The sequence below is a fragment of the Alligator sinensis genome, unplaced genomic scaffold (assembly GCF_000455745.1).
Source record: "Alligator sinensis unplaced genomic scaffold, ASM45574v1 scaffold499_1, whole genome shotgun sequence".
In the NCBI taxonomy this organism is placed as follows: domain Eukaryota; kingdom Metazoa; phylum Chordata; order Crocodylia; family Alligatoridae; genus Alligator; species Alligator sinensis.
Window position 1 is genome coordinate 53392 of NW_005841864.1, and position 15280 is coordinate 68671.

At 42.4% G+C, this 15280-nt stretch overlaps 1 protein-coding gene across 1 annotated transcript in view; it reads left to right on the top strand.

Moving 5' to 3' along the window:
- Nucleotides 1-15280, top strand: part of CGAS (cyclic GMP-AMP synthase) — an 18461-nt gene extending 3181 nt beyond the window's left edge. The window contains exons 3-5 of the mRNA XM_025216945.1: nucleotides 9897-10145; nucleotides 11682-11784; nucleotides 13412-15280. Coding sequence (XP_025072730.1) covers nucleotides 9897-10145; nucleotides 11682-11784; nucleotides 13412-13766 — 707 coding nt within the window. The 3' untranslated portion in view covers nucleotides 13767-15280. The remainder of the gene's footprint in view (nucleotides 1-9896; nucleotides 10146-11681; nucleotides 11785-13411) is intronic.

A 15280-nucleotide genomic window follows, 5' to 3' on the forward strand; every position in this document is an offset into this window, starting at 1 on the left:
ACTCTTTCCATTATCCATTTTTCTGCTGTTTCTCTCTAATGTAAACAGTTCAATAGGCATTCTTAATTAGCTTTTTGTTGCCAAAGTTCATTCCTTATATTGTCTCAATAGCTCACTTCTACCAATTATAACGACCTTCTCAGAACATAACCTGCGTTTTTAGGCATAATTTAGAGAAATAACTACATCAGTTCAGGAGGAGTTGCTTTGTTTTTAGGGGCAAGGATTTCCTAGGTTGATTTATTTTATTGGACTAAATGCATATTGGATTGAATTAGACAAGCTTTTGAATGCAAGACATGCTTCATCAGGTCTGAGAAGTTTAAGCCAGCAGTCTCCACCTTAAGTGTGGATATACAAACATTTATTAATACAGCATTTTATAGTTAACACTTAATAAGATAGACTGTCCCACAGGTAAAGTAAAATAGGACTGGGCACGTACCAGCAACACTGCAAGCTTTTGAAATGGCTGTTAAATATGTTTGAAAAGAAAGTTACTGATCTGCTGCAATGGAGAGTTCTTTGAAACATGTTTGTCTAAATCAGTGATGCCCAACTTTCTGAGCTGTGGTCTGGATGAGTGGTGGGAGTTAGTTTGCAAGCTGGATCCAGCGCATGGGATCATTCCATGGGGACGCTGCCCTGGCTCCAGCCTGGTCCAGCACACAGGGCCATGTCATTTGGCTACAGGGCTTGGAAACTCGGTAGCAAGGGAGAGGTGGCAGCTTTAATTGCCACCACTGAACTTCTGGACTTGTGGGGACCTCTGGAGGCCAGATGACGAAGCTCCATTGGCTAGATCTGGCCTGCGAGCCAGGGTTTGAGCACAACTGATCTAAGCCATGAAGAATTTGGAGAGTCTTTTCTGAGCTAGCATTTAACCGGCTAACCTTGCTGTGGATAGCAGTGTAGTTGTGATAACATGGAACTGAACACAGGCTGTAAATCCTGGCAAGCAACTAGATAGACAAGGGACAGTCAGAAAATGACATTTTTTTCTTGGCCTCAAATTATTGAAAAAATAAACTTGTACAGAAATTTATATATCATCACTAAATATGCAGCTGTTTTTCAACAGTTTCCTTCTGTATCGGGGTCTTTTTCCATTGGTGAAAATGATCCTATATCCTAACATTGTGAAAGTCTGTCCTTATGGTGCACCCATTGTCAACAGCCTCCATAACTTTGCTGTCATCCTAAAAACATCATCTTAGTAATCCACCCATCATTTGAACTGTACAGAAGATGTCAGAACACAGCCCACCCAAAGAATTAAATTGCCTTTTGTGGTGCACAAGCTGGTGTGTAGGTGAGCATTGTGCAAAAGCAGCATTGCAGATGTTTCTGTTGCGACAGACTCTTTGCATGAATTGTTTCTGTTTCTTCAGGGGCACCTTTAGCCAAGAAGACAACCAGAATGCCCTCCATATCAATAACCTGCTTAGGGGAGAAAAATTAGGAAGCATTATTTTCTGTTTGACCCTTATAAATACAGATGTGGGTAGCCCATGGTGAACTCTCATCTTCTGTGCCACTGTAACCTATGATACCAACAGCAGATCTAGAATTTTGGAAAGGAGGGATGCCATCAGGATCAGACACTTGGTCTCCAGGGCTAGCAAGATGTAGCAGGTGCTTCTGGCTGTCCACCCAGCTTGGGGAGAGGGGCTGGGCAGTCAAGCTCCAACAGCTTTGGACCTTCAACTCTTGCAGCTGTTGGGAACGGAAGAGGAATAGAAGAGGATGCAAACACTATCCCCTCCCAGATCTGCCTTTATATATTACATATGAATCTCACTCTTCATTCACATGCTCTGTGTGTCAACAGTTTGAATGCTTTAGAAAACAGTATCCTTTGTATTTCTTCCCTGTTGTCCACAAGCTCCTCCCCGATCTATACCAAGTGTATTTAAAGGGGAGGGGGAACATCCATCATGTTCAAACAAAGCAGTAGAAGAGAAGCAGGGTATGGGGAGTTGGGGGACAACAACAACCACTTACATCTCAAAACCCTCTATTTTCAGTAGTTGATCTCTGTTATGGAATACTTACTTTCATATGTTTCACTTCTGGTACCACCCAAACAGCATGTCAGAAATGGAGTAGTCAAAACAACTGTAGTACAGCCCTGCCAAAATAGCTGTCTGATGTGTGAACAACTGCCTGCACAACAGGATAAAAGTTAATACTGATGCACATAATAGAATTAAAGAAGCTTTATGCTACTGATTTTCAAGCGGCATAAAAAGGACAATGGTGAGCCTGCATACACTCTGGTAGGGTTTAGCTACATTTTGGGCTAACCAAATATCTGATACCAGCTTCTAGTTTGAATGCCTGTCCCTTTGGTCCTTCAGCAACTCAGAGAGGGTGCAGGAGAACTCCAAATGACCCCATTCTACAAAAGTAGAAAGAATCAACCCAAAGGATGTTTGCATTTGTGTAAGGTTCATTACCTTTACACAAATTTTGTTTTAGGAAGACCAGTTAATTAACTGTTTCAAATCAAACTGAAGCTGATTTCAGAAGGAACTTAGGATGTAATTTAAATATAATCTTATCTTTATAAAGAACAATTACTGGTGATCATACAACTCACCAACTGTATTTTGAGGCAAATGTCAACACAAATACTAATTATTAAATATGATGTCACTAGTTTAAATGAAAGAGTCTTGAGTGTGATGAGCACCAATTAAGGAAGAATAACAGTTTCAAATAGTGAGGAAGACTGAAATGTTACTTAAAAAAATTCAGTAGAGGTACACTATTTTGGTCCATATTGTATCTGCACCGATAAAAGGAAAAATTGACATTATCGGCAATCGGCTATTTTTGGCCGATGTGGCTGATAACGTTATCGATAAATGCCCTGTGCGTGTGCGCAGTTGCAGCATGTACACGGCCAGGAGTGCAGCCCAACAGTGTGGAGAGTAACATCTGGCTGGTAAGTCTGTGGCAGAAATGGGGGGGGGGGCAGATCAAGGCCCCTTTGATGAGGGATGGCAGGGGCAGGGTAAGGTGTGGGATGGAGCTATGGGCAGGGGCTGCATGCACCCCTGAGGGAGGCATGGGAGGCATGTGCCCCCTGGATTTGGCTGTGCTCAGGGCAGGTGGGGTGGGCAGTGGGAGTGGGGAGGCTACAGCAAATTTGGGGTGGCTGCAGGCCACCTCTCTAGTCTCTCCTAACGCTGCCTGCCCCACCTGCAGCCACAAGAGCACAGCCCTGGCCCAGCCCCCAGCTGGGAAGATGCCAGCACAAGCCCCAGCCCCAGCCTGCAGTGGGTGGCCTGCCCTCATCCCGTGCACAAATCCGGGGGGGGCGCATGCCCCCTCCAGGATGCATGTAGTGGTGGGTGCTGCCCATGACTCTGTTCTGCACCCTGCCCTACCTGGGCAGTGCCTGTCCCTATACCAGCCCCACTGCCTCACTCACTGTGGGGGCCTCGATCTACCCCTCCCCTCTATGCCCTTTCTCTCACCCACAGACTTGACGGCTAGACACTGCTCTCCAAGCTTCCGGGTTGCATATTGGCAATCAGATCAGTATTAGCCGATAGGGCTGGTTCATAATCAGCCATCGGTATCAGCCAAAAAATCTTTATTGGTGCACCCCTAAAGTTTACCGCCACAGGATGTAAAGAGACAACATCTTGAAATGGAAGGCCATATGCAGGCATAGTTGCTCGGTGAACACTATGAACTTAATGACAAACCAATGATTTTTGGCAGTTACCAATATTTTAGAATGGATGGCTCTGTAAGGGATAATTAATACTGATTAACCTAATAGAATGCTTTAATTTTGTAGTGCATTTATTTTTGGTAGTGTTTTCCTCTAAACCAAAAAAAATTTGCATCTCAATAGATAACCTGACAGTTTTCATACAGTAAGATACAGGATTTGAGGGCTGGATGAAGAATGAGGATTTGGTTCCTTATTCTGATCAAGTTGGGGAACAATGATAGAACAATGAAATGCAGAATGAAGGGGATTGGAGGGTCAGCATAAAATAAACTAAACTGCAAATTCACAGAACTAAAAAAGCATTTCCTTTAGAACTTGTCGGGACTGACCAAAATCTCAATTTTGTGGAAATTGTGAAATCTAGCCTTGTCCGTGAAATTGGGCAATGCTTGAAAAATCTATGGAAAAAAAACCTTACTAAAAATAAAATGCTGGCTCCCCAGAGGGAACTAGCAGCTCTCGTGGTAGTGTGGCCCAGCTGCACAGCCTGCCAGGGTGGAGAGGGCTGCCAGCATGAAGGCAAGCCAATTGGTGGCGAGGCGTGGGGCTGCATGATTGACAGCCCTTGCAACCAATCAACAGCAAGGGGTGGGACCACTTGGGCCCCTTAGCCAGAGGCATGTGGGGACCCTGCTGTGGTTGGCCTGTGAAAATGGCAGCTGACCGCACAATCTCCCCATAAAATCAGCCAGCCGCCTTCTCGAGTTGGGTAGACCTGTACTTATGTGCCGTGCTGTGAAGGTGTACACCACTACTCTTGGGTCAATACATGTCACACTAGATGTAGTGTAGAATAATGGAACAAAGGGAATATCCTTTCATGTCATTATGCTAATCTTTCCATCAAATAAAGGAACTAAAAACTTCTTTAGGACCTGTATGCTGGTATGACATTATACGCAGTCATCCCTGAAGGTAACGTATCTTAGTATAAGGAGTCACCAATGTGCATGTTTTAACATGGGATCTAACACTACTTGGTATTTGAAGACATTTTTACTGTAGAAAAGGTAGGCTGAATGGAAATTGGCTGACCAGATTCAGTATTTGCTGAATCTGGCTCTGAGACAAGAATAGCACTGCCATGGTCTCAAAATTGTTCTCTGCAATTTACTGGCAAAGACCCTTACACAAGATAGCTGAGCTATGGATAAATTAGAATAATTCTGTTTATGAAATGCACTTCTGCTAGAGTCAGACATTTTGTGAAAGCCATTGGAGTTGGAGAGAACCTTGAATGGCAGCCTGTAATGGTAGAGAACAAATGGCCACAATTCACTACAAAACAAACGCCCACAGTTCTTGTTGTGCAATAGTCTGATGAAAATGTGGAAGATATCTTGTAAATAGAGAACTCTGAATCACTTTAGAGAACTTGAGGAGGGAAGTATGGAAGACACCATAAATTAACTGATGTCTGAAGGAATTCAGATCCCTCAGGTTTAATGTACTTAGGCATTCCACTGACTTTTGGGAAAGCAAGAATCAACAGGAACAAGATTCCCGACTTCTCAAAGCTGGGCAGTTTTTCCTCTATTGCTCTGAGATATGAGGAAAAATTCTTAGTAAACTTTTATAAATAATTCAAGTAGGAGCGGGGCAGTGGGAGACAGCATAGAGATTATATAACACCTAGTAGGTAGTAATGGCATTCCAAAGTTCTTAGGAATAGTACAAGTAGGAGCCTGAAGAGGAAGGGAATAGATAAAAGTTCCTATGAGCTGGTAGGCATCTCTAAAAGTAAACATCAAACAACCTGCTTTGATGTTGGCAAGGGAGTTGAGAATGGGGTGCTCCACGGCCCTCCTGAATTGAGGTAGATCTTTTCTGTGACACTAATGTTTCTTAGAACTGGTCCAAGTAGACTTGGTGGGTACGAGAGGACCAGTGATAGAAGCAATCTCACCAAGAAAGTTAAGTTTTGCTTGTGGGGAATAACTATGCAGGATATGCAAGATAGATTTCCTGGCAAAACCATATAAGACCTAATCTGTTCAAATCATGTCCTTCAAAGGTAATCTTTTAAAAGATGGTTTGAACTTCTTTTGGCCATCTAGAGGAAGGTTGCAGCCAGATATGCAACTCACAGTGACTTTTCATAGGCCTTTACACAATTCTGCTTCATCTGGAATAATCTAGAAATATTTTAGCTGTCAGCTGACTCCCTAACCAGTGCCTCAAAGTCAATGCTTTGTTGGAAATAATGCATGATTAAGCTTCAGTGTAGTTTAGATGACTGAATCACAACCATTGTTCCATATAAGTGCATATACTCCATGTAAGTGCAAGCTCACAGCAATAGCTTCTCTAGAAAGCTCCAACTTCTTCAGTTCTTTTACTTTTGGAGTACTTAAAAAAAGGAACTCCAGATTAGTCTAAAGTATGTAATGGGGCTAAAAGTACTCAGTGCCACTGAAGAAACCTAGTCTTCCTTTCAACCTTAGCGTGAATAATCAAGAAGCTGGAGTGTGTCATGGTATTTGTATTTTCTAATATGCCATTATAACAAGGCTCTCAGGGACAGTAGTATGTAAAACATCCAGTCATTTGTCATTTTTTGTCGTAGAACATGTATTCTCCATTGCAGCCAAAAGTTTCTACAATTGTACCTGAAAAAACTTGTAAGTCAACAGTGCAGGGGTAGGAAAAAGTCTGCAACTTCATCAGGGAAGAAAGACCCTGCAAGCTGATACAAGTTCTCTTGGATAATCCTGCTGGAATGAGATGACAAGGTCTCCACATTTGGCAGATGTAAAATCTGATGAAGTTTTGAAATGGAGAAGGTTGACTTGGGAAGGGGTACTGTTTTCAAGCTAGATATTAGATTAATAGATTATAGTGTTGGAAGGGACCACAGTTGATCATCATGTTTGACCCCTTGCCCTTGGCAGGAAAGAGGACTGAGGTCAGACGACCTCAGCCAGGTGACTGTCAAGTTTCCTCTTGAACACCTCCAAGTTAGGTGATAGTACCACCTTGCTTGGAAGCCCATTCCAGATTCTGGCCACCCTTGCTGTAAAAAAATTCTTCCTAAGTCTAACCTAAATTTGCTCTCCACTAGTTTGCACCTATTATTCCTAGTTACTCCCTGGAGTGCTCTGGTAAATAGCGCATCACCAATTCCCTGCTGTCCTCCCTTGATAAAGTTATAAGCAGCTACAAGGTCACCCCTCAGCCTTCTCTTGTAAAGGCTGAAGAGATCCAGATCTCTCAACCTCCCCTTGTAGGGGCTTTCATGGAGGCCACTAATCATGCGAGTGGCCCTCCTCTGAACCCTCTCCAGATTCTCCGTGTCCCTCTTGAAGTGCAGCGCCCAAAACGACAGTACTCTTAACTGTGGCCTGACCAATGCTGCATAGAGGGGGAGCATCACCTCCCTTGATCTGTTGGTCATGCATCTGCTAATACACGACAAGGTGCGATTGGCTTTGTTGATGGCTTCGTTACACTGCCGGCTCATGTTTATCTTGGAGTCAACTATGACACCAAGATCTCTCTCAGCCTCTGCTGCTGAGGAGGTCATCCCCCAACCTGTAGGTGTGCTGGGGATTCCTCCTTCCTAGGCGGAGTACCTTACATTTATCTTTGTTGAATTGCATCCTATTTCGTTCTGCCCACTGATCCAACCTGTCCAGGTTGACCTGTATCTGCCCCCCTGGTGTGTTAACTTTGCCCCATAATTTGGTATCATCTGCAGACTTGGAGAGGGTGCTCTCCACACCCTTGTCCAAGTCGCTGATGAAGATATTAAATAACATTGGTCCAAGGACCGAACCCTGTGGGACCCCACTGCCCACCTCCTTTCAGGCCGAGAATGACCCATCCACCACCACTCTGGCTGCGGTCCCTAAGCCAGTTAGCCACCTACCTGACTGTGTAGGCATCCACTTAAGTTATTCTTGGGATGCTAAGGAGGCCAACAGGACCAATCATTCTGGCCATAACTGATGTGTAGAATAGTGGTGAATACAATTCTGGAGGCACCATCTTCATCATTCTTTTTACAAAACAGTAACACTTAACCTGGTACTGAAACACAGGAGTCACAAAAGACTCCTTAGCCTAAGTACAGACGATCAAAAAGCCCAAGGATGAATCAATTCAATCTTTGCAGGCTAGTCTACACTGCATAAATTGAACTGAGAAGCAAGTGAACAGACGTTCACTTGATTCTGGAAATACAGCCACATGCCGGCAGTGGCTCAGCCAGAAGCTGGGGGGTGCTAGAGCAAGCTCTCCCTTCCCTTCAGCAGTAGCTGGAAGGCTGAAGGGAAGCTGGGAGAGAAGCTCTCTAGGCTTTTCATCCCCATCCCTGCTCAAGCTAAGTGGGGGAGGGGGACGGCATGACCAGGCCCCACCAAGCCTGCTGAGTATGATCGTGGGGGTTTAAAGGTACTAGCAGGTACCCCGGCCTGCACAGACCCCAGCCAAGGGTGTGTGTGGGGAAGAAGCTCCCTCCAGGCTTTTCTCCTGCTCCCTGCTGAAGTGGGGGTGCAGGACATGGCCAGACCCCAGCCAGGGCCAGCATGCTGAGGCAGAAGGGAGGGGATGGGGAGGCTATTTTAAACCCCTTCCCCTGCCCACACAGCACCCCAGCTGTGGTCTGCTTGCAGAGACACAGCAGCCCCTGCCTGGCTTTTCTCTGTGACTGCTCCAGTGGCCTGCACACTGAGGTGGAAGTGAGGGAGGAGGATTTAAATCCTCTCTTCCTGGGGTCTGCCTGACAGTGTTGCAGCTGCCCCTGCTAGGCTTTTCCTCGCTTACTGCTCCAGTGGGGAGAGTGTGACCAGACCCCAGCCCCAGACCAGCATACTGAGGCGATGGCAAGGGAAAGGGGTTTAAAGCCTTTCTCCCACTCACACAGGACCTCGGTTGTGGTCTGCCTGGCAGGGGAAGAAGCCCCTGACAAGCTTTTCCCCACTTGCTGGAGCTGAGGGGGAAGTGGGTAGAGCAGCCCCTGCCAGGCTTTTCCCTACTTGCTGCTCCAGCAGGGGGGAAAAGCTTGTCAGGGGCTTCTCCGCCTGCCAGGCAGACCACAGCCGAGGTCCTGTGTGAGTGGGCTAAGAAGCAGTAGTGCTCCGGCTATGGAGCAGAGCCAACCATACTCCCCTGAAGCAGACAGCACAGTCCAGCCCAGCCCAGGGCTGCAAAGCATCCTGGGATACTCAAGGACTCATTTAACTTGAACCAGGAAGGGGGCTGGGGCAGAAGTTTCATAAGCTGGTTTGACCTAAATCAGTTACGTCTGGTACTACATTCAACCAGGTTTATCTTAAACTACTTTCAGCCATTTTGGAAGTGAATTATATGCACTGAACTTTGTTACAGGTTCAAACTAATTTCTGATCACTTAAACCAGCTTGTGTAACTTCTGTCCCTAGCTTTAGGGAACAAACAGGAGAAAGAACCTGGTCATGTTTCATCATGAGTGTGACTTAAGGTATAAGCAAATCTTGTTTTGAGAACAGTAGTATGAAGGCACAACAATAGACTGCTGGTTAAAGCATTCCCAGCTCTGGTCCACAAGGTGCACGTGCCCTGTAAATGGAACACACAGACAAACACTTGAAGAAACATTTGTTATTCCACATACTGGCTCTGTTTCTTTTGTTACGTTCCTTTTGACTGGAAGACATGCATTTAAAATAATTTTTTTCTCAAAATGGCCTCCATCTTCAAATTGAGTAAAAAAAATAAGTATTTTGGCTTTTGAAATTAGTATGCAGTGTGCAGTGCAAGGGCTGTACAGCCCCCAGACATTCAGAAGTTGGATAACCCTGGTGAAAGTATTAAGGATGTAGTTTGCTAGATTTTACAGGATCTATTTACAAAATGGCTTGGTTACTTATTCTAGATTTAAAAGAAGTGAATGTCAAGTTACAACCTTCTCAAGTTCTTTGTAGTTTTCATGCTTTCTACTTAATTTTTTACACATCTAATAAATTATGTATTTGAATTATACTAATTTAGTTAAAATATGTAACGTTACTTCATTCACACCCTGTAAGAGTTTAATTGCACACTGGTAATTTAATGTTGACTTTTAAGATAGCAGCCAATTATAGTTAAGAAAAAAACCTATGTAACCTTTTTCATATTAGAGAAAATAATTACTGAAGGAAGTTTGTTTCTTTCTTATTAACAGACATGACTGTGACTCTGAAGAGAAAAAAACCTGGAAGCCCTGCAGTAACACTTCTTATTGAGAAACCTCAAACACAGATATCAGTGGATATAATCTTGGCTTTGGAGTATCGAAGTCAGAGCTGGCCCAGAAGTACACAGGATGGTTTAAACATTGACCAGTGGCTTGGGAAAAAAGTCAAACAGGCCTTTAAACAGAACCCACTTTACCTAGTACCCAAACATGCCAAAAATGAAAAGGTGATAAAAGGTAATCAAAACAAAAACACTAAGGACAGTGGTAGACATTAATTTAGTGGCATGACTGAATCAGATCCAAGATCCCAAAAATCGTGGTGCCCACCTACATCATATATGCATGGCAGCATGCATGATTTTTAGGATCAGGGACTGATCCAAATCATAACTGCCAATGCAGAGAGCTCAGCAGCAGGAACTTGTCCCTGATACTTTATTTTTTGTCATACCCTTTCAACTTGCTGGCGTGTGGAGCCTGGGATCCCAGGTTCCACAGGAACTAGTAAGTTAAAATTTGCAGTTTGGATGGGGTCCCCCAGCTCAGGAAGTTGCATAGGGCTGTCTCACACATGGGTTGATAGGTTCAGCGCAAGGGGAACTGATGCCTTTCCCTAGAAAGAGGTTTAAACCCGTGCACTGGGCTGCACTGCTGAGTTTTAACATGCCACATATACAAACCAGCCACAAAGATGTTCCGTACTAATGTGGAACACATCTTTGCAGCTGGTTTGCCACTTTATGGCATGAATTGCTTGAATGTGTGGCATATTACTATTTGTATGGCACGATTAAGACATTAATGTAACATCTACCTGGGGCCTAAGTTACCTTTTTGTAAAAGGTCTTATGTTAGCTTTGTATCTAGCAAGAACTTTATATTGTTCTTATGTTGTGGAAAGATTAGTTCTTCAAGGAATACTGGATCCGTCTCTTAATCTCAATTTGGCTACCTCTGGATAGAAGTCATTTGGGTAATCCCTATAGTACATATTTATCCCCCTGATAAGAGTGCTGTGGTACTTACTGGCCATATATGTTTAGGAGGCATTATTTATTCCCCATTTTTATATTCTCAACAGAAATCTGTTAAATGAAGGAAAACATGCTTCTGCATATATAGAGCACGCATAACAAGCAATATATACATTAACATGGAAAAGTCATGGCCGAGTGCTAGTGCTATAAAAATATTGTTTAAACTAATTAAATATTTTTAGTGGTTCTGCTTTTTAGAGCAAAGAATACCTTGGAATAGAACTATTCCACAGTATGCCCTTGCTGCAAAGAAGGCTAACAGCATACTGGGCTGCATTAGTAGGAGTGTTGCCATCAGATTGATGGAAGTGATTCTTACCCTCTATTTGGCCCTGGTGGAGGCCACACCTGGAGTGTTGTGGTCAGTCTTGGACCCCACACTACAGAAAGAATGTAGAATATTTCAGTAATAAGAACGAAAGACTTGTGTGTATATATTGTAATCCCCTCCCCTCTCTTCCAAATCACACATTAGCAATTCTGGACACTTGTTAAACTTACACTTGAAAGAAATCCAAACATATTAAAGTATGTTAATTCAGTTATGATCTCCAAACAAGCTCAACTCTGCCCTGTACTGACAACATGCAAAGTCACATGATTGTGGCATATAGTTGCATGTATTCCAAATACATTCACTTTGGGAATACTTAAAGAAGCTGAATAATTACAGGGGAAAGACATATTATACACAGGTAAGAATTAAAGTTTGTTCGTTTGTTTTTTAATTTAGCAAGCACCTGGCGGCTCTCTTTTTCACATATTGAAAAGGATATTATAAAGAATCATGGGAACGCAAAAACTTGCTGTGAATATGATGGAGTAAAATGTTGTAGGTCAGTATCTCATGACACCTTTGTTCTTTAGCTTATTTTAAATCATTATGCTAGTCTTGCAAGTATTTTAGTTTTCTAATGACAAATTTAGAAAATATTCTGCAAGAGAGAACAGGATCTCGTAGGTATAATGAGCAGAGTATTTTTAAGACTCCCCAGAGGCAGTGTGTGTTAGCTACAGCCAAGGCTGGGGACTTTGACTGGGGTGTGCCAGTGCTTCTGCTGGGACCAAAGCCAGAGGTTCCTGGCTAGAGGGCCTTGCCTCTTCACTCAGGATCAGACTGATCACCATATCTGGGGTCAGGAAGGAGTTGGGGTCAGATTGGTATGGACTCTGGGAGTTTTTGCCTTCCACTATCACAGGGGGTAGGGCTCTCTGCCAGGGACCTCCTGAGTGTATATTGTCAATATTTTATAGAAGCAGGACATTGGCTGTCATGGTTCCCCTGCTTTAACTGTGGCAAGCTAGGGTGTTAGTTCTGTGTTGTGTCAAGGTTGATGGCAGTCTTATGTAGAGTTTAGATTATGGTTTGTATGGGAAGGTTTGGATATGGATGATCCTGCCTCAGTCACAGGGTTGGACTAGATGACCTCTGCAGATGCCTTACAGCTCTACTTCTCTATGGCTGATTTCTGAAACTATCTGCAAAGCACTTTAATCCTGAAAACATCTTTCTGTTTTAGTCAAGTAAGTATAATCTTCTACAGCACAAAGTGCACTTGACTTCCATTTAGTCAGTATGAGATGGAGGCATACTATACAGACCAGGTTCAGGCCACATATTTGCATTATGAAGTAAATACATATGACTATTTTAATACCTATGCCAGTCATTTAAAAAAATTGCTTCCTGTTAAAAGGGTTATGCCTGAGAAGTGATGATTCAACCTCCGTGAGTTTTAACAGCTGTGTATTCTAGACATTGGGTACAAGTTAAAATTACTTTTTGAGGTACTTAAAAGTGTGGGAAATTAGGTAAAGAGTGTTTTGACATTCTATTGTCTAAGAAACTGACTTTTTAGATTAATTCATTTTGCATTCTTCATAGGAAGAGAATGGAAACCAAAGCATATAATTAAGATTTATGTGTAAGAGATAAAAGGTTAACTCCTACAGTTTACCTTGTGCTTCTCTCAGTTCTCTTGACCCAAATCATAAATATCATTAGGAAAATCACTGCCTTTGCCTTAAAAGTGTTATTTTTAACCTTTGTGTTATTTTTAAACTTGTGGCCAGATTCCCCATTCCAAAAGACCTTGCCCATTCTAGGGAATATTCACTCCACAGGAATGTTTCAACATTTCCCCTCACTATCAGGGAAGGACAGCTTTTGCCACCAGGTTTCTGCTACCTTGTACTACTGCAGTTTTCTTGGCTACACAGTCCCTTAATTTTAGGATTACCTGAATTTCTACATGGGAATCTTTGCAATAAATGTGGTGTGTAAGATGCACCCGCATTTTCATATTTTATAGCAAAAATTATTGGCAAGATTTGTTAATCCACTTTTTCAGGGTGGTATCAAATAACTCATAAAATTAATTAAAAAGTACAGAATTTTTACATTTTCAGAAAGACTTGCTTAGAACAAATAAGGTATTTTTAAAAATACTTTTTATTCAACAGGAAAGAGCGTCTTAAACTTCTGAAGTATCTTCTGGAACAGCTTAAAGCAAAACACAGAAGCAGAAGAGAGCTGGACAAATTCTGTTCCTATCATGCTAAAACTGCCTTCTTCCACATGTGTGCTCGCCGGCCAGAAGACAAGGACTGGCAGTTTAAAGATCTTGATCGTTGTTTTCATGAATTCTTGGATTATTTTCTGGATTGTCTCCAAAAGTCAGACCTTCCTCACTTTTTTATTCCTAAACACAACCTGTTCAGTCCTGACCTGGTTGATATGGCAAGCAGTAACTTCCTTTCAAGGGAAATTAAATATGAATTAAATAATAGTTTCCCAATATTTAAACTGGAGAACTAAAGAGGCCATACCATTTTTCCTAGGTTTTAATTCAGATTTTATAAATCTGAATATTTAAAAAGGAACTCTAAATGTGTAGTTACCCTGTGGAAGTATGTGGTGCTACGTAAAGGAAATAATAATAGGGGTCAATAAATGATATTTGTATATTTAAATTATACTACTCAGGAGAGGAGGACTATAAACAGAAGGGCAAGACATCCTTCCAGGTACACTGGAATGGGTAAGAATTAGGTATTATCTATGCTTTCAAACTCCTTCCTATTATTCTGCATATAAAGACATCATCTGGTCACTCAGTCAGTAAAGCAAGAATATAAGGACTCAGTTATGGAAGTGACCATAAATGACTGGTGCCTCCCGAGACTGGAGGGGGGGAGGGGGGCACCATTTGTAGTCGGCAGCAAACGGGGACCGCCCATAGAAGCTGGTGGCGGTGGCAAGTGGTGACCACCCGCAGAAACCAGTAGTGATCAATCTTGGGGGGGGAAGAGGCACGTGCCCCCCCTGCGTCCCCACTATTCACTGCTTATGGAAGTGACTTAAACAGAATTAGACAAATGGCCAAAATATGCACTTACACTGGTGCAAATCTGAAGTTAGTGGAGTTATACCAGCCTGAAATGGGACACAATGCTGATTATTTAGGATTTGTTTCTTAATGGTTATTCTTTACATCAACAGACAGAATATGGTGACTGACTTTATGAAGAACTCCCCAGATAACTGCCTTTATTTCCTTACGTGAGAGGCAAGGATTTCTTGGGGTGGTATCCTGTATTGGAACAACTATGTAGTTGGAATAAAGTTAGACAAGATTTTGAATACAAAACTCTTCACTGGCTGACTAAAAAAGAAATCACCCTAAGAAATCCTGGACTCGCATAATTTCTGGACCATTACAGCTATATCACTTTATTTCCTTATACATCTCCAGAGGTATGTTAAAGATGCAATTGAAGTCTTCACAAACACAAAGCTTTTTAATTAATCTTAAATACAATTACAGAATACAGATTTGGGAGAAGTGCAGTGTCTGAAGCTGAAAAAAAGAAGATGAACCTTGATTGATATCACCAATGAGCAATACCACACTGAAGATAACTACTTTGTTTGGAATCTAGATTAAGAGCAAGCACCCATGAATGCTCAGTTCATCATCTATGCAGTTTGATTCTATCCTGTACCCTGTGGCTCTCCCTGTGCAACTTACCTACAGGAATCCATATTGCAAAAATGTTAGCAATGTTCGTATTTTGCAGCGGTGTAACAGTATTAAAATTGAAGTAGATATCTTTGTTTTAGCTGTCTTGAAGAGGAACACCTGCTTTATAAAACTGAAGGCAAATGAAAGTTCTTAAGTACTGAAGATTCTGATGCATCATAAAAGATGTGCTTAAGGATAACTCTGCTATTCTCAAATTATATTTCCTGGCACACAGGAAAGCTTCCTTGTGGAGGACACTAGCACAACTGATTTTAAAATGCTAACCAAACAGTTCTCCCACAGCATC